Raw genomic sequence first — 24758 nt, forward strand, 5'->3', positions numbered from 1 at the left:
TCAAAACTCAATAACTCCATGTCATCCTTGTTGGGCTACATGCCCACCAAGTTTCGCACAGGCCAAAAAACTTTTTTTTTTTTTTTTTTAATCCGGAAGAAAAAAACCCCTCTAAACATAAACCTATATGACTGCTACTCTATTAGCGATTGTATTTGCGTGCCCATGTTTTATTGGACTGACCTGCAGAGCAAATCCCAAATTGGTATTCCCAAATTGGTATTCCCAGGCTAGGTGTGGTCGCTTAACCCTGATTGGCTGGCTGTTCTTCATTTCTAGCCTCTAGTTGAGCTACATCACACACATTCTCAATTTCTGAACTTTATTTGTGGGCTTAATTCATTTACATTCAATATGAAACCCATTCTTTATAAGGCACAAATATGAAAATAAAAACTCAAAAATAAAACAAACATGGTACAGGTAGAAACATGAATGACGGACATTGAAAGACATCATATCATTTTTAACAGCTAAAACAATATTAGTAACAAGAGTATGAACGTAGAGTTTTAGACCGACATCTACTCCAAAAAGAGTTGAAATCAAAAGTTTATGATGAATAGAACCCCCTTCTTTTCTATTATTAAGCTGTAGTGGTTAACAAATCCTTTAAGAAGTTTCAGACTTGTGCCCTTGAGTCCAAAAGAGTCATCCAAATAGACCTGGAGCAATGCAGACACACACATCTCTGGAGCAATGCAGACACACACATCAGACACACACGTCTCTGGAGCAATGCAGACACACACGTCTCTGGAGCAATGCAGACACACACGTCTCTGGACGGAATGGTGGAATCAGAGCATGATTGAGTGTTCTATCAGGAAGCATTCAGCACCAGACACACCTCATTCTGGTGAAGGCCACAGGTGTGCAGGTGAGAGGGCCACAGGTGTGCAGGTGAGAGGTGTGTAGGTGAGAGGGCCACAGGTGTGCAGGTGAGAGAGCTACAGGTGTGCAGGTTAGAGGGCCACAGGTGTGCAGGTGTGAGGGCCACAGGTGTGCAGGTGCAGGTGAGAGGGCCACAGGTGTGTAGTCGACAGGGCCGCAGGTGTGCAGGTGAGAGTGCCGTGTGCAGGTGAGAGGGCCGCAGGTGTGCAGGTGAGAGTGCCGTGTGCAGGTGTGTAGTCGACAGGGCCGCAGGTGTGCAGGTGAGAGGGCCGCAGGTGTGTAGTCGACAGGGCCGCAGGTGTGCAGGTGAGAGGGCCGTGTGCAGGTGAGAGGGCCGCAGGTGTGCAGGTGAGAGGGCCACAGGTGTGTAGTCGACAGGGCCGCAGGTGTGCAGGTGAGAGGGCCGTGTGCAGGTGTGCAGGTGAATATGCATTTGCTGGGTCAATGCATTTTCTATTCATGGGTTCAATCAGGTCCCTTTCCACAGGTGTATTAATCAAGCACCTGGATTATGAATGCAGACTGCATGGTGCTTGATTAATAGATCTCTGGAAAGGGACCTGATGAAACCCATGAATACCAGTTGTGTCACTGGTCGCGTCTGAGGGCCGAGTGTGTTGGCCATTTCAGCCGTGTCATTGGTCGAGGCTGAGGTTGTGATGCGTTGGCATTCCAGCCGTGTCATTGGCCGAGGCAGAGTGTGTAGTGTGTCTGCCATTCCAGATGCGTCATTGGTCGGGGTTGAGGGTCAGGTGCATCAGTCATCATTTGAGCTGCGTCATTGGTCGAAGCTGAGGGTCAGGTGCATCAGTCGCCATTCGTGGCGCGTCATTGGTCGGGGTTGAGGGCGTGGTGGGTCTGACGGTGGGCTTTCAGCTGGTAGGACTGCTGAAAGCGTGCGAGGCACACAGGGCACTGGTACGGCTTCTCCCCGGTGTGTGTGCGCATGTGCCTCTTGAGCCGCATGGAGCTGCTGAAGTTCTTTGAGCAGGACGTGCAGGTGTACGGCCGCACACCTGTGTGGTAGCGCATGTGCAGAGTCAGGTAGCAGGACTGCGTGAAGCTCTTGTCGCACACCGCGCATCGGAACGGCTTGTGGCCCGTGTGAAACCGCTGGTGCTTCTGCAGCTCACTGTGCGAGAAGAACCCCTTACCGCAGTCGTCGCACAGGAAGGGCCTCTCGCCCGAGTGGGTCAGTTCGTGCCGTGTCAGGCTGGCTTTGTAGCAGAAGGTCTTGTCGCACTGTGAGCAGTGGAAGACTTTCTCGCGGGTGTGCCCGCTCACGTGCTTGTTCAGGCTGCGCTGGCGCTTGAAGGCCTTGCCACAGTGTGGGCACAGGAAGGGCCTCTCGTCCGAGTGGGTCATGCGATGCTGCTCCAGCGCGCCCTTGTACAGGAAGCTCTTGCCGCAGTCGTCGCAGAGGAAGGGCCGCTCGTTGGAGTGCACGCGCTGGTGGCTCAACAGCGCCCCCTTGTAGGTGAAGGACTTGCCGCAGCTGCAGGGGTAGGAGCGCTCGGTGCGGTGCGCCACCCCATGGCGGGTGAGGCTGGGCAGACAGGGGAAGGTAGCGGGGCATTCGGGGCACTTGTAGGGACGCTCCTGCTGGTGCAACAGCAGGTGGCGCTGGAGAGCGGATGGCGAACTGAAGAGCTTGTCACACTCGGCGCAGTAGTTCTTGGGCTCGTGCTGCGTACGTCGATGCTCGTTGCGGACCGCTATCGAAGGGAAGACCTCGGGGCAGCGGCCGCACTCGTAGAGGCGCGGAGCACCGTGCGTGTAGCGATGGCGTGCCAGCGCCTGGCTGTGCGCGAAGCTCTTGTCACACTGCTGGCAGGTGAACGGTCGCTCCCCCGAGTGCGTGCGCTGGTGCGCCTTCAGCTCCGAGGCGAAGCGGTAGCTCTTCCCGCAGTCGGCGCACGCGTGAGGCAGGGCCGGGCCTGAGGGGGGCGCTGTCTGAGTCTGGTCAGTGTGAACCAGCTCCTGGTGTTGCCTCACTAGCTCCTCCTGCTGGTGGGAGAATGGGCACTGCGGACGCGACCACGTCTGGGCGGCCTCATCTGCAAGCACACAACACAGAGATTAAGCCACTGACTGTACGCACAACACAGAGATTAAACCACTGACTGTACACACAACACAGATATTAAGCCACTGACTGTACACACAACACAGAGATTAAGCCACTGACTGTACACACAACACAGAGATTAAGCCACTGACTGTAGACACAAACTTCTACAGTGTTTTGTTATGGTTCGGGGAACGGGCTTATGCCACTTTGTTTGTTTATGGAGTTAGGGCTGTGTACAAAGCCTGTTTTTGACTACAGTGTAGTCAAAGAATGGACAGCTAGTGGATTGTGAGGATATATTCACTAAAAGTGGCACACATAGAATCGCTTAAAAGTCCCTTTAATACAAGTATTCCATCAACAACATTTTAGATCTACCGTCATGCTTTGATTGCTTCATTCACAGATATTATTTAAATCAAAAGGATAAAAATGTACCTGAACTGTTTTCCCCACCAGATACTCGAATGGGGCCGACGGCTGAACTGTAATAACAAAGATTCGCCAACAGTGAGGCAGAGCAAAGATACAAAACACAAACACATGTCACACACCTGTACCAAAGATCCTTGATTACTAGCAAGATAGAGCAACGTTCGTTACTATGGGAGCAAAACTGTCACCTTACGTCACTAAATAAACTTTCTCTCTTAATAAGCAATAAGAACTGATAAAACTAATTGTGTTCAGAGTATTATTGTCTATAATCATGTATGATACCAATGAATCATTCTTTAGGACATGATATGAATAATTTAATTAGTCATGTGAACCAAACTAGCTAGCTAGCTAACGCTAGTTTAAAACGCTATACAAGTGGATGGGAATAGCTATGGCAATACAGCTATGTGCTAACAAGTGATTAGTAGGCTAGTTGAAGGACTTCGCTTAAACTTAATATATTGTTGCATATTCTCTTGAGTATAAACTATCCACTTTAACTAATGTCAGTAATGTTATTCAGCTAGTTGTCATTTCAAAAAAATTACCTAAAATGTTACCTTAGCTAAGAGGCTAGCTAGCATGCTAACAACCAGACAGTAACTGGCAGCAGCATGGTCTGATATTAAGTTATTTTATTACAAATCCGAACACTAAAAAATTATACTATTAGGCTTGAAATGATCCCAAACACTTACAGATTATGACAAAAATTTCAAAAAAACCCTCAACAAATCCAGAAAGACATAATGACCAATTTATTGGTAAAATTCCATTGTAAAGTCTCCATTGACATTAGTGCAGTGAGGGTTTACTCTGGTCTGCATAAAGGGGGATCCCCCCCCCCCCCCCCCGCAATAATCTAACGCGGAAATTGTCGAACGTTTGCGCCTCTCACTCCGCTTGAACCCTCTCTGCCTGTATCCCACAAACTTGTATCCCACAAACCTGTACCCCACACACCTGTACCCCACACACCTGTACACATGTACCCCATACACCTGTACCCCACACACCTGTACACCTGTACCCCACACACATGTTCCACACACACACACACACACGTACACCATACACACACCTGTACCCCACACACCTGTACCCACACACACACCTGTACCCCACACACACACACACACACACCTGTACACCACACACACACACCTGTACCCCACACCTGTACCCACAAGACATGGGTACGTTGGGCAATGGGCAATGGCCTTTTCTCCCGGAAGCAAGGGCTTCCCCCATCTCATCCAACAATCGCTATAATGGTAAATAAAACATTTTATTTGATCGTTTTACGGTTTTGTTCATTCTTGTTGCACTGTCATCTCCTGTTTTCATTTAGTATTTTGCAATGAGTGAAACAGCGCCCCCATAAATTGTATGTGGTGAATGTGCTGAAACACAGTATTACACTCCCGTCATCTCCAAGTGGCACGCAGCACTAAAGCAACGTGTAAATAAAAAAGACGATCAACCAATCAAATTAGGTACAGTCATGATCACTGTCAACTGTCAACTGTGATTCGTCATCACCATAGAAGGAGAAGCCATTCTCCTCATCGATCTCTTCCTGACGATCAGTCGTTTCCTTACAGTGTTTCCCACAGAATTGGATTCAATTTGTGGCGGTAGCTGGACTTGGACAACGGGGGTGGGGGGGATTAAGATCGTCTTGGTAGTGTATAGGTCTAATTGAGTGCCTGTCACTTTAAGATATTCGTGAGGGAACCCTTGCAATTGTAACACAGGTAAAGGGCTGCTGATGTGTGGATGTAATTCATAACGTTTTCTACATAGTTAGTTAAAATAAAGGTTCGTACTTCTCCTTGGGACAAGCACTTTTGAATTTTGGAAAACACTTTTCCATTTACATCGGGATTTTGCAAACATTTAGTGTCAGAGTAAATAGAATGAGCCCTTCAACGAAATTGACAAGCAGCTGTAAGTAGGCTAAGCATGCTAAATTCGACATCCAAACAGTATTCTAACATTAGATTTGAGATACTGCTTGATTGCATACCTTAACTTAGTTTAGTCTCCTCAATGTAGCCTACTATGTTGTGATAAGACCTTAACAGAGTTAACTTCAATGCAGCAGTTTTGAACAAATTTGCGCAGCATGATCACGATTAGGGATGTAACGGTATGAAAATGTAACCTCACGGTTACAGTGACCCAAATTATCACGATTTTCGATATCATCACGGTATTTCTAAAAGTGTGTTCCATATGTTCAGAAAGCACTGATAGGCCTACACAAGCTGAAATAGTTTCAAAAAGTGTCCCGTTCACCTTTTTCTTCATGTTTAATTGGCTATGTGCTTATAGCTTAACTTGCCCTACCATAACTTGGAGTTTGCTATTTCTGTTATTTGGATGCAATGAGTGAGACTAAAGTAAGCGTTCAAAATAAAACTTTAGGCTACTGTATTCTCCTGATAACGTAAGTGGAATGGATTTAATGTGGACACGAACATAAAAAGAAGCAGAGTGGCTACATGATACAGTGCACATTTTGCGGTAAAAAAATGTTCCGCCTTTTAAAATCAGGTGTAGCCTAATCCGAATCGTAGCAAAGTCCTTTTAGGCAAGTCCCTCCACTCGGCGGCCATTTGACAACGCTTCTTGGGCACTCGTCGGGCATCCATTTCGGCAGAAATGCGCGTGCGCAAGGCTTCACGACACCAATCTTGCTCCAGCGGCGAGATCACAACACATGATTGGCACAATGTCTTCACAACACACCATATGATTGGCTGAATGTATTCACATCACACCACATGATTGGCTCAACGTATTCACATGTCGACGTTTTGCCGAGGAAGGGGTGGGACATGTGTAGACAACGGCCATATTGGCGTGACAAACTAGCCCCATGCATTTCTATGGAGTATTTTTTGAGTGCTGTGTCTCCACATTAGAAAGTCTCTGATCGTAGTTAAAACCATCAATTAGACAACAGAATCAGTAGGGTACCAGTTTTGTTCCATTGTACCAGGCCTACTGTATGTCAAAAGCAGGCTCGGATGAAGCTGGGAAGGATTAAACACACGGTTTCCACACCGCGGTAATCAACAGTGATAATCATGATGTTTGAAATGAAAACGGTAATTATTATCGTCAACATTTTTATCGCGGTTTACCATTATACCGGTTGCGTAAAAAGCGCAGCTCAATGCAAGTATTTGATCTTATCTTTAATATAAATTAAATTAAATTAAATTAAACATAGAACATTAATGTGTGACGGCCGGTTTTGATTTTGTGGTGCCCTGCCACAGATTAGTCAATGTATGGGAAACACTGCCTTAGGTGCAATTTTGAGTTTTGTTGAGATCACATTAGTAAGTGTTATTATGGACAGTAGAGATTTGAAATTGTAAGTAGGCATACAAAAGGATTTTAGTAAACTACTTCTTCAACAACGACTTCAAATTAAATCTGACGGCAGACCAATGCCAAATCTGGAGGTTTGTATTGAAAGGTATTTAGGACTTTCAAGGGAGAGAGGGAGCCCGTGTTTGCTGCTGTTACGAGTGGCAATAGTCCATTGGGGTATCCTACGTAGCACGTTAGACATATCTAGGCTACACAAAGCCTTGACTCAGGGGTACTGTATAAGTTAAGTGATACTACAATAGCAGTTATGTGATATATATTTGTCGAACTAGGCTTTCAGCTCAGATCTGTGCGTGTTCTCGGTGTTGGGATGATGTTGGCCAATCGTGAAACGTGGAGACGCACAAGACCGCCTATATTAAAAAACGATCACTTCCGGATTTATGAGCGATAGCGTAATCTACACTGCGGTCATTTTTAGTGTGTAGCCTTTAACATCAAATAAATCGATTGTCATCATTTGTTGTATGGTATGCTCGTCCATAGTGGCATATTTGCACGCACAACACTTATATTAAAGCGCCTGCGAGATCCAAAATGTTTATAGAGGCGGAGCTCCACCTGTAAGATATATGACAGAATCTTACACGTGAGATAACTATGTTTTTCAAGATAACTGATTGGTCAGTAGGCGGTAGTTTTACACGATTTGAGCTGACAGTATACATGCACAGCTTACTCAAGCTATTTTCGCATTATCTAGGTGTGTTACTACAACCGAGAGCTTTGTTTACCTCCGATTTCATGTTTGTTTTTTGTTTTTACAGAGAAATACTTTATTGATTATTAATTAATTTTCCAACCATTTGCACTTCTGTATGTAGTCACTTTGACCACAAAATGCCACGTGTATTTCATTTAAAATCAATCATTACAAATAACAGCATATCCGATTTCATGTTTAACAAACATGTGAACATGCATTTCAAAACTTTGGTTTGGGTCGGACTAACACAATAATTTGTTTTTTTTCGAGTGTCATGTAAATGCATTAGTGTACTTTTGTGGTCTCGGTAGAAAAAGCCAGCATTAACAGTTCACCTTTTCACCATCTCAAACAAACTAGCCATATTTTTCAGTACCTCTCACTGGAATTGACGTTCTTTGACACCAAACAGTAGCCATGTTTTCTTTCCTGGGCCTTGACCTTTGTCCTCTGCACCTGTGCGTGGACGACCTTGACCTTCCAGGTTTTCTTTGGCTTCCTTTGTGACCTCCTCCAGCCGACCGGGACAGCGGAGTCAGGAGCAGTCCCACCAGTCGCCCGCTCTGCATCCACACAGGAAGTGGCGGTGGAACCCTGCCCGTGTGTTTCCTGTTGGAGTTCTGCCTCCCCTGACTGACCCTGGCTCATCCTGTCCCTCTCGGACACCCAGTCACTGCTCTCCTCCTCCTCCTCTCCTCCACTGCTCTCGGTCATCTCCACGTCCACCTCCTCTACACCTCCCTGCTGCCTCTCCCCTGCCCTGTGACCTCCTCCTCCTCCTGCGGACACCTCCTCTCCTCCATCTGCCCTGTGACCTCCTCCTCCTCCTGCGGACACCTCCTCTCCTCCATCTGCCCTGTGACCTCCTCCTCCTCCTCCTGCGGACACCTCCTCTCCTCCATCTGCCCTGTGACCTCCTCCTCCTCCTGCGGACACCTCCTCTCCTCCATCTGCCCTGTGTCCTCCTCCTCCTCCTGCGGACACCTCCTCTCCTCCATCTGCCCTGTGTCCTCCTCCTCCCGGCTCCTCCCCTGCTTCTCCGTCAGCTAAACTCGTCCCCAGCTCCATTCCTGTGCACGTGGTCTTGGTAACGGTCTCCAGGACAACCTCCTCGGAGGTCACAGGGTTGCTCTGGGCATGATCCTCGGTCGGATGGAAATGCTGTGTAGGGCAAGTGCTGTCCATCTGCCCTGTGGTGCTGTCCATCTGCCCTGTGGTGCTGCCCATCTGCCCCCCTGTGGTGCTGCCCATCTGCCCCCCTGTGGTGCTGCCCATCTGCCCCCCTGTGGTGCTGCCCATCTGCCCCCCTGTGGTGCTGTCCATCTGCCCCCCTGTGGTGCTGTCCATCTGCCCCCTGGTGGCAGTCCTGTGTGGTCCGGTGTGGAGCAGGGAGACGATGACTCCCCCCAGCACTGTGGGGGCGCCTGGGAACCGAGGAAGAGAAACACACACACACGCGCACACACACACGCACACGCACATACAACGCCTCGTCAAACTCCACTCCAGTAAGGGACTGCTTTAATTACTCTATTGTGTATGTGATGAATACATCTACTTCACATTTCACCCCATGACACAAAGCAATTTTTTTTTCCAGTTTTTTGGGGCTTTTTGCCTTTATTTGGACAGGACAGTGGAGAGTGAGACAGGAAGCAAGTAGGAGAGAGATATAGGGTGGGATCACATGACCGCAGGAGAGAGAGATGGGGTGGGATCACATGACCGCAGGAGAGAGAGATGGGGTGGGATCACATGACCGCAGGAGAGAGATATAGGGTGGGATCGGGAAATGACTGCAGGTCAGATTCGAACCCGAGTCCCCGTGGGCACTTGGACCCGTACATGGCCACAGCGCCCCCACAAAATGTATATTGATCGTCAAAAAACACACCCATTATTCTCTGTTACATTGCTCTGGAACTGTTTGTCACAGCGAGATAAGTATAGTAAGTATATATACTTTTTTGATCCCGTGAGGGAAATTTGGTCTCTGCATTTAACCCAATCGGTGAATTAGTAAAACACAAACAGCACACAGTGAACACACAGTGAGGTGAAGCACACACTAATCCCGGCGCAGTGAGGGCATCATATTTACAGTCTATACTTCTCTGCGTTCACCTGTGCACCCATTACTCTCGTTTGAATTACTCGCGAACCCGTGATCGCATAGATATGGCACGCATGTCAGATGAAAGAGGAGACAGAGATATCCATTGATACCAAGTATATCGATCTTTCTGGGTTATAAAAACAGACATGGTGACAGCAAAAAATAACGTCATAAAAATGTCATAAAAACGTCAACGTTATAGAACAACCTACCGGTGCACACCGATTCCTTTTTAGTCTTTACTTTGTTCATGGCAGTAAAAAGTTGTTGTAGAGAATCATCATGAGTGCACATACAGGCCAACATGCAAACTCGGGTCAAGTCAGGTCAGATCAGTTCGTGTCACAGATATGGAGCGCAGAAAGGTAATTTTTCATCACTATATACAAAATGGCATTTATTTCTGTAAGGCGCACATCACATATGTTTGTAAGGTATATTGATTAGCCCCCTCCACCATGGTTCGTATATTGCCAGATTCAGGACAGTCTGGCCTACACACACATGAAAGGCATGTCGAGCTGTCAGCTTGTGGTGGTGAGATACATGGCAAAATATAAGAATTTTTGTATTTTTTCCTTTTTGTATTTTTATTATTTAAAAATCAAATCGATGCAAGTATTAATACATGGAATTGTGGGGAATTGTGGCAGATTTGGGTAGCCTAGACTCTGCTGAAAAAAACAATATATAGCAAGTGTGAATGGCACTTACAATGACCAGAATAAAAGCATCTAACTAATGGTAGTGAGAATGCCCTGAAACTAGAGCAGGCCCCATAGGGTTAAATGTACATGATGATGTCCTTTATAAATAATGTATAACAGCTTGTGTTGTGAAACTGCACACTACATACGTAGTGATGTATGCCCCCTAACTAGGACACATAGTGATGTATACCCTCTAACTAGGACACATGGTGATGTATACCCCCTAACTAGGACACATAACTAGGACACATAGTGATGTATACCCCCTAACTAGGACACATGGTGATGTCTGCCCCCTAACTAGGACACATAGTGATGTATACCCCCTAACTAGGACACATGGTGATGTATACCCCCTAACTAGGACACATAGTAATGTCTGTCCCCTAACTAGGACACATAACTAGGACACGTGGTGATGTATACCCCCTAACTAGGACACATAACTAGGACACATAGTACACCTAGACACTAAAGCACCTACTAGGAGGATCCAGGCGAGCGAGGACCTCAGTGCACTGGGTTAAGGCCTTCAGATTCTCAGGGTGGGTGATGCACTCAGTGCAGTCAGCAGCCAACGCAGCAGAGCCGTCAAGCCACGACACAACCTACAAGAGATTTAACACAGTCAGCCACGACACAACCAACAAGAATTTTAACTGTGTATCAGCTGTGCTGGTTTAAATGTGGGTGTATCCCGTCTAATCCTAAGGAGACATGTAAATGATCACTATGTATCTGGGCTAATCCTAAAGAAACATGTAAATGATCACTATGGATCTGGTGTAATGCTAAGGAGACATGTAAATGATCACTATGGATCTGGTCTAATCCTAAGGAGACATGTAAATGATCACTATGGATCTGGTGTAATGCTAAGGAGACATGTAAATGATCACTATGTATCTGGTCTAATCCTAAGGAGACATGTAAATGATCACTATGTATCTGGTCTAATCCTAAGGAGACATGTAAATGATCACTATGTATCTGGTCTAATCCTAAGGAGACATGTAAATGATCACTATGTATCTGGTCTAATCCTAAGGAGACATGTAAATGAACATCACTATGTATCTGGTCTAATCCTAAGGAGACATGTAAATGATCACTATGTATCTGGTCTAATCCTAAAGAGACATGTAAATGAACATCACTATGTATCTGGTCTAATCCTAAAGAGACATGTAAATGATCCCTATGTATCTGGGCTAATCCTAAAGAGACATGTAAATGATCACTATGTATCTGGTCTAATCCTAAGGAGACATGTAAATGATCACTATGTATCTGGGCTTGACTGACCTGCAGCAGATCGGGGACTGGCAGCAGCTTCTCCAGTCTCCTGAGGAAGTCCCACATGAGAACCTGCAGCACCTCATCATAACGGGAGCCACACACATCCGGAAACACGTCCTGCACGCACACACACACACACACACACACACACACACATTTACAGCAGAGGTCAGTCACTTCCAACTTCCAATATCAGCTGAGTAATCACTTCCACCAGATTAAGGGCTGCTCACTGCTCCAAATGTGTGTGTGTGTATTCCTAGTGTGTGTGTGCTCCCAGCTCACTGCTCCAAATGTGTGTGTGTGAATGTGTGCATACTACACCCAGATGGGTAAAATTCAGAGAACAAATTCAGGCGTGTGTGTCGCCACAGCAACCACAGGCGTGTGTTAGTCACTACAGCAACCACAGGCGTGTGTGTCGCCACAGCAACCACAGGCGTGTGTGTCACCACGTCACATGATCATCCTCCACTGAAATTAGTTTGAAGATCATACCAAATGTAGGTGCTTACAAAGCAGGGCATGGCAAACTGTTACATAGTGTTGCTTTCAGAATTCCATGGCGTGTTTGCGCAAGGACTCACCTGGAAGAAGCTCTTTCTCTCTTCAAGATCCTCGAGGAGTGTTTGAACTAACTTCGTAAAGCCAGTCTCTGAATCACCAAGGCTGCCATCCTGAACAACAGAGAGCCCTTACAGTCAGTCAACCCTCTTCCCCTCTGAAAAATAAACAAGCCTTACATTTCTGTTGTTATCATCAACACAGTGAAAATAGAATAGAGTTGAAAACATTCAGGGCTCAAACTTTGCAGGGGTCTGTGGGGGTCACTCCCAGAAAACTGCACAAATTCAGTCAGAGAATAGGGCCTACACTATGCCTAAACCCCCACCCAAACACACAACATACCCCCACCCCACATACAGCCCCCCCCCCCCCCCCCCTCACACTCCATTACCCCCTCCACCCCCCATTTCATCACCCCCACACACACACACCAAATTTCTCTCATGGGATTAAAAACGTATATATACTTATACATACACACACACACACACACACCATGTCATGGTCATGAAACAATAGGCTTTGCCAGTCTATTGACATTCCAAAATGACATTCAGGGCTACAGTTAAAACATACAGGGGTGTTTTTAAAACAGCTACAGGGCTTGTACTTATACAGGGGTGAAGCCCTGGCAAAATTGCCTGAAAACGCCCCTGGAGAGAAGTGCCATAGAAATAGAAGCATCAGCCCAAGAGACCTGAAGCGCATGTCATATTTGATTATCCTGATTATAAAAGATGCTCCGATTTCACTTTACATGCCAAAGTACGGCCTCTTTAGCAGCAGACTAGCACAGCATGTGTGCTGGGTAACTGCGCCCCCTGCTGGTCATTAGCATGTGTGCTGAGGAACTGCGCCCCCTGCTGGTCACCTCTGCTCTGAGGACGGGCAGCAGCAGCTGGATGCTGTCCAGGTGGAGCTTCAGCTCGTCAGACGCTACAGCACGATCCCCACGGCACAGTTCTAGAACCACCTACAACAGGGAACATAGTCAAGTCAAGTCATTTTTATTTATAAAGCGCATTTAACATGTACTTAGTACAATCCAAAGCGCTCCACACACAAGACATTGACACATAAAGACAAACAATGCTGGATGAAGCGGCGTAGTCGCCAGCGTACCCGTGACATCAAGACAAACAAACAATTTACAAAATAACAAAATACACAAGACAGGTGCCGGACAGAGCGGCGTAATCGCCAGCGTACCTGTGACATCACACCAAGACAAGGCTACACAAATAAACAGACGGACAAATAGACAGTGACAGTAAAGCCTGTCTTTACAAAGAACAAGACCAGACAAGGCTTACAGAACAAGACCAGACATAAAACATAAAACAAACGGACTCAGCGCTCATGCAGACAAAGATAAAGACAAACAGAAAAACACTCAATAAGTCCGCAGGCAGGTGGTGATGCTTCACCAGCAGTTTAGTCCACAAGTCCCCTTTCAGCCCGGTGAGCAGATCAGCCAGCAGATTAGGGGGCGGTGGCCGGCTCTCTCTTCTCTCCAGCATGGTGATTAAAAAGTCGCTTGCATGATGTTCCTGTACGTTGCTCCTGGACAGTCCAGTGGCGAAACGTAGGCCTGCAGCTAGATGGCAGAGGTGTGAAAGTTGGCAGGCGGTGGCAGATAGGCCTGTCAAACTCGATTCCTTTTAAGGATCCGGGTTATTCTGAGTCACTCACTAAACTGATCCGGGTTGAACGAGTCACTTGAGTCACTTGAGTCAGTATTGCTAAATCGCAAAGAAATTCAGTCCTACGTTCAAGCAGTGCAGTGGGGTGCTTCATTTCGTTAAGTGCCTTCTCATGTTGGATGTGGATCCTCCATGATTTGAAACCAGGTTTTTGCAGTACTTGCATTTAGCCTAAGAGTTTTGGTCTCCTGGTCAAAGTGCATCCACACATTGTTCATCTTTTTGGTGCTCATGTTCAGAAACTTTGATCTTATTGACAGGGAGGGTAGCCTATATTATAATAATTAATTATTTGTTGTTGTTTTGTTAACAATAGAAAATTTGCCTAGGTCTAATGCTACTCTGCTACAATGTTTATTACCACTACTATATACTAATAGTAGGCTACTAGGAATCTATTCTAATAAGTATTATAGGCAGCTAATAGGCCTACTAGGCAACTAATATTATTAGCCTATTAATCATAGCTATACATATATATATATATATATATCATGTTAGGTAGCCTAATATAATATCATATATAATATAATATGATATAATATAATATAATATAAAATAGCCTAATATAATAGCATCAAAATCTCCACCCACTCACGGGAAAGAAAGCAGTTTGAGCCTGCTTATTTATTGTCTTAACCTAGCCTAAGCAATTGACTTTCAATGTAGACATAGAAACAGGAACGTAGAAATGCCCTGCAGTGACTAAATTATTATTATTGTTATTATTATTATTATTATTATTATTATTACTACTACTACTACTACTACTATTCTCATTAGGCCTATTATTATTATCACCTTGACACGAGTAGAAACTAGGCTACTTGCTCGTCTACAGATCCACTCATGACAATGTAGCCGGCTGATTCGACTGACTCGCACTCATAACAACATAATGTAACCGGTCCGCCCGCGGCTGATCCAAATGACCCAGGTAGGCTAGCCTACTCAAGCAACTCCATACAGAGCTTGCAATGTTTCGGACATTGCAACTGTCTTCGCGACCTAATTGCATTTTAAAGTAGGCTATGCGTGCAGAATATCTGTTATTTCAGAAGTGAACGCATGGCTTTTGTTGTGGATTTTCTTTTAACCTTGACGAGGAGTTACTCGCTCCTCTAAAGATCCACTCATGACAACGTAGCCGGCTGATTCGGCTGACTCGCACTCATAACAACGTAACCGGCCCGCCCTGCTGATCCAACTGACCCGGCTAGCCTGAGCAGCTCCATACAGAGCTTGCAATGTTTCGGACTGTCTTCGCGACCTAATTGCATTTTAAAGTAGGCTATGCCTACGTGTAGAACATTGTATGCTATTTCAGAAGTGAAAGAATGGCTTTTGTTGTGGATTTGCTTTTCACCTTGACGAGGAGTTACTCGCTCGTCTACAGATCCACTCATGACAACGTAGCCGGCTGATTCGGCTAACTAGCACTCATAACAACGTAACCGGCCCGCCCTGCTGATCCAACTGACCCGGCTAGCCTGAGCAGCTCCATACAGAGCTTGCAATGTTTCGGACTGTCTTCGCGACCTAATTGCATTTAAAAGTAGGCCTAGGCTATGCCTACGTGTAGAACATTGTATGTTATTTCAGAAGTGAAAGAATGGCTTTTGTTGTGGATTTTCTTTTAACCTTGACGAGGACTTACTCGCTCCTCTAAAGATCCACTCATGACAACGTAGCCGGCTGATTCGGCTGACTCGCACTCATAACAACGTAACCGGCCCGCCCTGCTGATCCAACTGACCCGGCTAGCCTGAGCAGCTCCATACAGAGCTTGCAATGTTTCGGACTGTCTTCGCGACCTAATTGCATTTTAAAGTAGGCTATGCCTACGTGTAGAACATTGTATGTTATTTCAGAAGTGAAAGAATGGCTTTTGTTGTGGATTTTCTTTTAACCTTGACGAGGAGTTACTCGCTCCTCTAAAGATCCACTCATGACAACGTAGCCGGCTGATTCGGCTGACTCGCACTCATAACGTAACCGCCCGGCCCAGCGATCCGACTAACCCGGGTATACAAAGCAGCTCCATTAAGAGCGTGCAATGTTTCGGACTGTCTGCGCGACCTAATTGCATTTTAATATGCTACATCTATACACCAAATCTAAAGTATGCCTAGGCTACATGCAGAACATTGAATGTTATTTAAGAGGTGAAGAATGGCTTTTGTTGTGGAATTGCTTTTCACTTTGAGGAGGAGCTACTCGCTCGTCTACAGCCACTCATGACAACGTAGCTGTAGCCGACTCATACTCAATGTAGCCTAACCGGCCGGCTGATCCGACTAACCCGGCTCTGCGGGAAGTTAACCAGTTATCTCAGACTGCCTGCTCACTCAGTCGCTTGAGTTGATTTGTGGATTTGTGGAGTTGTGGTTATCCTACTTACGAAATTGTTAAATTTTTGGCAGCTATGATGGCTAGTAGGCTAGCTAAATGTTGCAAGAGGTTTGTGTGTGGCGCTGTTTATCGTTTTAGATTGAATTGTAGTAGGACTCAACTGATCCGAGTTAATGATACTAGAGACTCGCGACTCATGGGTTAATTTAAAGATACGGGTGAAAGATCCGAGTGAATCACGACTCAAACAGGCGTAGTGGCAGACGGTGAGTTTGAGTTCCATTGGCAGACGATGTAAAAGTTCATACCAGCAGCTTCTCAAGGTGTAATCCTGACACAGCTTGTGCGTTGACGTCTTGATGGTTGACGATATTGGATAGCTAGTTAGTTAGCTAGCTAGCATCACTACATCGACATCCAGACGTCGGATGACAGTTCAGCTCAACTAACACTCAAAAGCTCACAGTCAGCTCCCACAGATGTAATCTCTCACCAGACACCGAGAAGGTATCTCTCGTAGTGCAGTCATCAGGCATATTAGCGACAAGCAGAATCCTCACTAGTGGACGTGGATGTTGTGGTCGGGGTCTCGGACTCGAAACAGGTGTTAGGCTAGCGACAAACCGCGTTGAAAAAAGCGCCTGCAGATGCTCATTATGTTCATCTTCAAGAGTGCACACTTCGACAGGACACATTTATACATAAAAAGACAAACATTCAAACACAATTCAAACAATACTGCTTTTGGATTTTCTGCCTGCTTGTGTGGTGGAAGCTGCGCTCGCTTGCTAGTGTCTCTCTCCCTTTACATCCTTTGCTGGGTTCCTAGTCGGTTGACTGTCCAGCTGCTGGATATAGTCGATTGACTGACCAGTGGGGAGATTGAGGCTTCGTGCTAGCTGGACGGACGTTAGGTGACTGCAAGTGCACCGATAACGTAGCCTAACTCAGACTCACTGGCTCAGTCTGGCTGATGCGTCAACCCGTGTCAGAGTTTGTGTTTCGGCTATGGGGGGCTTTCAGTACACACCCCTTGAACTTCGACAGTTCACCTCCACCGACCCCATCAGCAATTGGTGCTCCACCTTTGCCGGGCAGCGGGGATCCTCCGGCGGAAAAGCTACCTGCACAGAGGCGCACGTCACTCTCTCATCACCTGAGCGACAGAGGAAAGCATCCCTCTGAGAACATCATCTCCACAGGATCTCTTGCCAAAACAACGCGGATTTCTAGAGCAGTCCGCTCCCGCTATCGCCTCTACGCCCGGCAGTAAAGTGACACCTGATCAACAGCTGATCAACATCCAGACTGTGGCCGCTTATCCTGTTAAAAGTTCTGCTTCAGTGAGAGCACGTGATTTGAACATTGCTACATCCACCAGATCACGTGACGCCTCACACCTTGGTACATCAACTCAGAACAATTCACAGGATCTTAAAATGGCACTGTTCAACGTGAGATCTTTATCTAGTAAGACATTCACTATGAATGATTTTATTCTGTCTTCTAACCTTGATTTTTTCTTTTTAACTGAGACTTAGTGATACCATGAACTTAGTGATACCATGCCTGATGCTGGTGGTTTACAAGATACAGATGACATGCTTAACACATTTAATGAGTTATGTACCACCATACTAGAAACTACCACCACTACATGAAATACGTAGCCTCAAAAGACTGTGTAGGAGAACTGAACGCAAATGGAAAGCCACTAAGCTTCTGGTTCATTACCAACATTTGAAATAACTAACTTCCTCCTTTAACAAAGCAGTCAAAGATGCCAGATCACAGTATTTTTCAAACCTTATTGCTAACAATCGAAACAATTCTAGATTCCTGTTCAATACTATTGATCGCCTCCTGAATCCTACTCCCGCCACTGTATTGGCATCCTCTGCTGATGAGTGTGAAAAGTTATAATTTTTTATTGATAGGATTGCTAATATTAGGTCAAATATCCCATCTCCGATGTCTCTTGCTAATGTTCCATGCCCCCCTTCTTGCCCTAATAACCTGAGCTATTTTAGACCTATCTCTATACAGACTCTCACTGACATTGTTGCAGCAATGAATCCTTCATCTAGTCCTTTAGACATTTTACCAGCCACTCTTCTCAAAAAAGTGTTTAGTGCTATAGGCCCTAGTCTGCTATCAATCTTAAAATATTCTCTTTCCTCAGGGTGTGTCCCTGACCTTTTCAAGACAGCCAGTGTCCAGCCCCTCCTAAAAAAACCTGGCCTTGATCCTTCCATTCTAAAAAACTTTCGTCCAATCTCTAAATTGCCCTTTATCTCCAAAATTCTGGAAAAGGTGGTCTTTATGCAACTTTCTTAAGTGTTAAAGGGCAATAGCATCCTGCAGAAATTTCAGTCAGGTTTTCGTCCTATGCATAGCACTGAAACTGCTCTTATCAGGGTAACCAATGATCTACTAATGGCAGCTGATTCTGGTGAGCACTCTGTTTGTGTTGCTGGATCTCACCGCTGCTTTTGATACCATTGATCATGCTATTTTAATTAGAAGACTAAGAGAATGGGTTGGCATAACGGGTCCTGCTTTGGACTGGTTCATATCCTATTTATCCAACAGGACATTTTTTGTTTCAATAGGTAATTTTACTTCCTCTACCTCAGCTATTACTTGCGGTGTTCCCCAAGGTTCAATTTTAGGACCAATATTGTTTTCCCTGTATATGTTACCTCTAGGCCACATAATTCGCCGCCATAACATATCATTTCACTGCTATGCTGATGACACACAGCTGTACCTCTCAGTCAAACCAAACATGCTTAACAAGCTAACTGTACTGCAGGATTGCATAGCTGATGTGAAAGACTGGATGTCTCAGAATTTCCTACAGCTTAACTCTGACAAAACAGAAGTCCTTTTCATTAGCCCTGACAAAGTCTATAATCAAGCTAAGACTTTACTTGGAAATTTAGCCTCAAATAACAAGACTACTTCTAGAAACTTAGGGGTTTTATTTGATACAGATTTAAAATTTGACCAACATGTAAAACTCCTTGTGCAGTCCTGTTATTATCAACTGAGAAACATTTCCAAAATCAGATCAATGCTTTCTTTAAAGGACACAGAGAGAATTATACATGCATTTGTCTCATCTAGACTTAGACTTACTGCAACGCCTTATTCACCTGTTAAAATCGTCATTCCATCTCTCGTTTACAAACTGTTCAGAATTCAGCAGCCAGACTTTTGACAAAGTCTAAATTTAGGGAACACATCACCCCAGTTCTGGCCAATCTTAACTGGTTGCCAGTGAGTTTTAGGATTGATTTTAAAATCCTCCTTATTACCTATAAAGCATTACATGGTTTGGCACCTGACTATTTAACAGATTTATTAACCCCCTACTGTCCAGCTCGGCCCCTCAGATCCTCCAGCCTGGGACTTTTAGTTGTTCCAGAAAGTAAACTGTCAACTAGGGGTGACTGATAATTTGCAGTTAGAGCACCCAAGCTTTGGAACAGCCTCCCTTATAACATCAAATCTGCACCATCTGTGGCTGTTTTCAAATCTAGTCTAAAAGACCCACTTATATAAAATTGCTTTCCTTAAATAGTGAATGATTCCACTCATGTCTCTGCTAATTTATTATCATTTCTGTTTGTTTATTTTGTCTTGGGTACTATACTGTATACCTTTTCTATTTTCTTTTTTATATATATTTAGTTAAGTTTGTGTTTGTAGTTTGGTAGTTTACTATTTCTTTAGTTTACTATAGTTGATCATTTTTATTATTATTATTATTATTATTATTATTATTATTATTATTATTATTATTGTTGTTGTTATCATTACTATTGTCTATTGTTTTGTTTTTTGCTTTGTTTTGTTTGTTTGTTTGTTTGTCTGTAGAGCACTTTGTGCTTGAAAAGTGCTATATAAATAAATGTTGTTGTTATTATTTATATTATTATAAACAAGAAGCTAGACGGAGCGGCGTGACTCGCCAGCGTACCCGTAACCTAGCAACTGAACACACATAGGAACACACTATGGAACACCGCATAGAACAGAACGTCCTACAGAACCCAACATGGGACAGGAACATCATATAGAACACAGCATAGGGCAGAACATCCTACAGAACATAGTATAGAACAGGAACATCATATAGAACACAGCATGGAACAAGACGTCCTACAGAACACTATGAAGCAGAAAATCACATAGAATACATCGTGGAATAGGAACATCACATAGAACATAACACATGGAATGGGACATCCTACGGAACACAGCATGGCAAAGCCTTAAATCATCACATAGAACATGGCCTGAAATGAAAAGTTTATAGGAGAGAGCACGGAACAGGACACACAGCAGGCCTGGTAATCACAGACAACATGCACAGCCTCAAGCAGAGTGCAGGTAGCCAGGTGGTTCTCATCCGCACTAGCTCCTGTTCTAAATCAGAACTCCTACCCTGGCTCGCAGACCCAGAATAAGTTCCACTGCATGCTTCGGACTGAGCAGCTCCGGGACCGCCTCCATCACCAGGGAGACGAAGTCTGCCAGAATCCCATACTGCATCACGTCCCCTCTCCGCGTCACCTGCCACATGTAGGCGGCTACCAGACGCAGCGGAGGAACCAGGAGCCGCAGGGAGCCCAGGGTGGGTAGGGGGCACTCTGCGAGGCCGGAGAGGGGCAGTTAATTCAACAGAGAAATAGGGGATTAGTAGCGTGGAATCTAGCCCAGGGTGGGTAGGGGGCACTCTGCGAGGCCGGAGAGGGGCAGTTAATTCAACAGAGAAATAGGGGACTGGCTGACCTGTACGAGTGATACATTAACTTCACCATAGCTCTCATCTCATCAATATTTCAGTGTCACATTTCCTTACATTTGATCACTCAATCAGGTTGGTGAGACTCATATTAGGCAGTGGGCCGGATTTATTGGAATGAGACCTCTAGGTTTCAATGCAAATATCAGCAGCAAATAATAGTTTCTACACCAGTCACATCATACACCTGCTTAAAGGTAACTATAGACTCGCCTCGCCTGCCGAACAATAACAATATCATATTAAAAGTGTTTCCTGCTGCATTGGCGTTCACCTTAAAATGCTATTGCTATAATCGGTATTAAACCAGCCTCTGATATTGTTCTGCCCTGACACGTTCCGAGTTAAATGCTGCTCTTTAACGTGAACAGCTGCAGCTGTTCGTGATTTTTGGAGAGATTCAAACCAGCGGCTAAGATAAAGTTACATTTACCAGCCCTAAACGTCAATAGGTTTAGAATTAGCTAACTTGCCTTCATAAAACGGTGCAATCTTACCCATGTTGTCCGCTGCTGGGAACCGAAGTTCCGTTGCACCGTAACGTCCAATTCAAAATCAAACCACATATATTTAGGCTACACTTCAGTCTTTAACTAGACTTCGAGACTGCTCTGTTTACAAATTGATCTGACAACGTCTAAACACGGAGAAACTATATCCGGGTGAAAGGTTATAAAACAGGGGCAGGGAGGAAGCGTTCACAGTTTCAAAATAAGTGTCCCTAAGTTCTTGGTTGGTTCAGAAAACTTTTCATAGAAAACAGGCTCTAGTTGTTGAATTGAAATGAAGCAATGAGGATGAACACTAAAACTGACGTTAAAAAACGTATTATTCATCTGAATCAAGCTTTTTGTCCCCTTTTCTTTAGTAGTAGCATCTAAATGGTCTTAGTTAGACCAGGGGGTTCATTGTGGCCTGACCCAGAGCGGCAGCTGGCCTGACCTATCTTACATATCAGGCCAGTGCTAGTTTTTGTTAGTCATCATGGTTAAAATCAATGCTATGCCTTCAGTAGGCTTGTTCAGATGCAGGCAGCACTGCACAGGTCAGCAGAGCATGATGCATGCTAGACTTAAAGGAAAATTCCGGTATTTAGCACTTTGAGTCCCTTTTCTGGTTGGTTTGGATAGAGTGGTGGATACCAAAATTTTGACGATTGGTCCTGTCTTGACTTTTCTGACTCGTTTTGAATCGCCTTTACTGCTTCAGAGTGGCAGCAACAGGCATGCACAAACATGTCCTAAAACGTTTTCAAAACTGTGCAACTCACCGAGTTCTGATAGGCTTTATGTGCTTATGCTAGAATGCACATGGCTCATCTGGGCTCGTCCGCATTGGGCTCATCTACATTGGGCTTGTCTGGGCTCATCTACACTGGGTTTATTAAGTTGAAATATTTGCAAGGTTCCCTTTAAGGTGCGCTCAGAGTCCAGAGGGTGGCCTGTAGGGAGCTCACACCCAATTATGATAATGGCCGTTATTTATAGTCCATAATGGCCGTTATGATAGTCCATAATGGCCGTTATGATAGTCCATAATGGGACTCCATCCAGATTCAGCAAATCACATGGTACTACCTTACCTGGAATGTGTATGTGTGTATGTGAGTGTGAGAGAGTGTGTGAGTGTGAGAGTGTGTGTGTGTGTGTGTGTGTGTGTGTGTGTCCACATCTGTCATCTTACTCTTCCGGACACTGTAACAAGACACCTGGACTCTCCCAACTCCTTTGTCAGGATCTCATTTATGGATTTCTCATCTGCATTCATTACAGTGAACATCAACACTCTTCTGCAGCGCATCCAACAGCTGCAAAATAGCCCAACTCTGACACTCTGGATTAAACAGCTGCTAGTTAGCCCAACTCTGACACTCTGGATTAAACAGCTGCTAGTTAGCCCAACTCTGACACTCTGGATTAAACAGCTGCTAGTTAGCCCAACTCTGACACTCTGGATTAGCTCAACTCTTGACACTCTGGATTACAGATGAACTGAGCGGAAAGAATCAACGCTGATAATGTGTTGGTTATGACAATTAAAAATAAATTACACGAAACATTTGAATTAAAACAAAAATCAATACCTTGCCTTTTTTAACCAACACAAACGTTGCGTAGTTTTAGAACGCTGCCAATTTCGATGACGTCACTGGCATCCCGTGAGGGAAATCTGGTCTCTTCATTTATCCCAATCCGTGAATTAGTGAAACACACTCAGCACACAGTGAACACACAGTGAGGTGAAGCACACACTAATCCCGGCGCAGTGAGCTGCCTGCAACAACATCGGTGCTCGGGGAGCAGTGAGGGGTTAGGTGCCTTGCTCAAGGGCACTTCTGCTGTGCCTACTAGTCGGGGTTCGAACTGGCAACCCTCCAGTTACAAGTCCGAAGTGCTAACCAGTAGGCATATAGACAGTCACTGATAGAGTCTGTTATCGCTTTCAACATCACATCTTAGTGCAGCTTCCTACCAAACAAACATCACATCTTAGTGCAGCTTCCTACCAAACAAATGCAAGAGCTGGCTGAGATAGCCAGGCAAGCCGTTAAGATCCAAAAACAGCCATCTGATTTTTATATACAAGCCGTTAAGATCCTAGGCATTCCACAAAAACAGCCATCTAATCTTTATATACAAGCCGTTAAGATCCTAGGCATTCCATAAAAACAGCCATCTGATCTTTATATAAAGCAGTGGAAAGAAAATCCAACTTCATCATCCAGGATGCCTCACACCCCCTCCACCAAAGCTTTGAGCTTTTACCATCAGGAAGAAGGTTCAGACTGCCTCTGGGTAAGAAGTCATTATACAACAAATCCTTCATTCTCATTGCAATACATATGCAAAACTCATGCTACTTGTCATGATATGATCAGTGATTCACCATCCTGAAGCATAAATGTAATGTTGGAGCTATGGGGCGGGGCTTATCAGTAATAAACCAACATGGCTGAAACCTAGAACAGGTCTCGTGTGTACTCTATCGAAACACTACTGACACATCACACCCACTCTGCCTTCAATCAAAAGAACATTATCTAACATGGCAACACATTAGACAATAAAGCTTTTTGAATCTTTTGAATCTTTGAATTGAAATTACTCATAAGGTAGGCTGCGTTTCTCAAGCAGTTCCTACTAGTATCCACTAGATGGAGGTAGAGAACCATGAAGTCTGCTAAATTGGTTTCCACGTCCTTTCAAGACTCTTGAGCCATGTGACCTGGGAGCTTTGTGGGGGTTGATTCACTTGTGTCAGTGTCATACAGCAGGGGTCATTCCTGCACATACACTTGTGTCAGTGTCCATCAGCAGGGGTCATTCCTGCACATACACTTGTGTCAGTGTCCATCAGCAGGGGTCATTCCTGCACATACACTTGTGTCAGTGTCCATCAGCAGGGGTCATTCCTGCACATACACTTGTGTAAGTGTCCATCAGCAGGACTGTCCAGACAGTCACATTCATCACTGTAGTCGTGCGTCTCAAATCCAGAATAGAACATGCAAATCATCTGAGAGCTGAACAAGGGCATCACATTTGTGTTTTCTTCCTTCACTGTGTTCAGTCTCCTCAGCAGTGAGCACTCAGCACTCAGTTTCACTCAGGAAAAGTCATTTACATAGACGTGTCAGTTCAGTTTGCATGAGTGTCACAGTTGTAGTTTTATTTATAG

The 24758-nt window shown here is 45.0% G+C and overlaps 1 protein-coding gene across 2 annotated transcripts; it reads right to left on the minus strand.

Moving 5' to 3' along the window:
• Window positions 1–305: 305 nt before the first annotated feature.
• LOC121697025 (zinc finger protein 135-like) lies at window positions 306–21712 on the minus strand. 2 transcript variants are annotated; one of them, XR_006026376.1, is made up of 11 exons: window positions 21578–21712; window positions 20720–20925; window positions 13084–13185; window positions 12233–12322; window positions 11652–11762; window positions 10831–10954; window positions 8505–8944; window positions 7897–8210; window positions 3404–3450; window positions 747–2951; window positions 306–691 (listed from the first exon to the last, which is right to left on the minus strand). XR_006026376.1 is itself a non-coding variant. In XM_042078286.1 (10 exons), the coding sequence occupies exons 1-10, from the start codon at window positions 21579–21581 to the stop codon at window positions 1723–1725; spliced, it is 2667 nt and encodes an 888-aa protein (XP_041934220.1). In that variant the 5' UTR covers window positions 21582–21712; the 3' UTR covers window positions 306–1722. The 2 variants fall into 2 exon arrangements, 1 of the variants encoding a protein (XP_041934220.1); XM_042078286.1 differs by having other exon boundaries at window positions 306–2951.
• Between the last annotated feature and the right edge of the window lie 3046 nt (window positions 21713–24758).

Source organism: Alosa sapidissima, chromosome 22, assembly GCF_018492685.1.
Source record: "Alosa sapidissima isolate fAloSap1 chromosome 22, fAloSap1.pri, whole genome shotgun sequence".
In the NCBI taxonomy this organism is placed as follows: Eukaryota; Metazoa; Chordata; class Actinopteri; order Clupeiformes; family Clupeidae; genus Alosa; species Alosa sapidissima.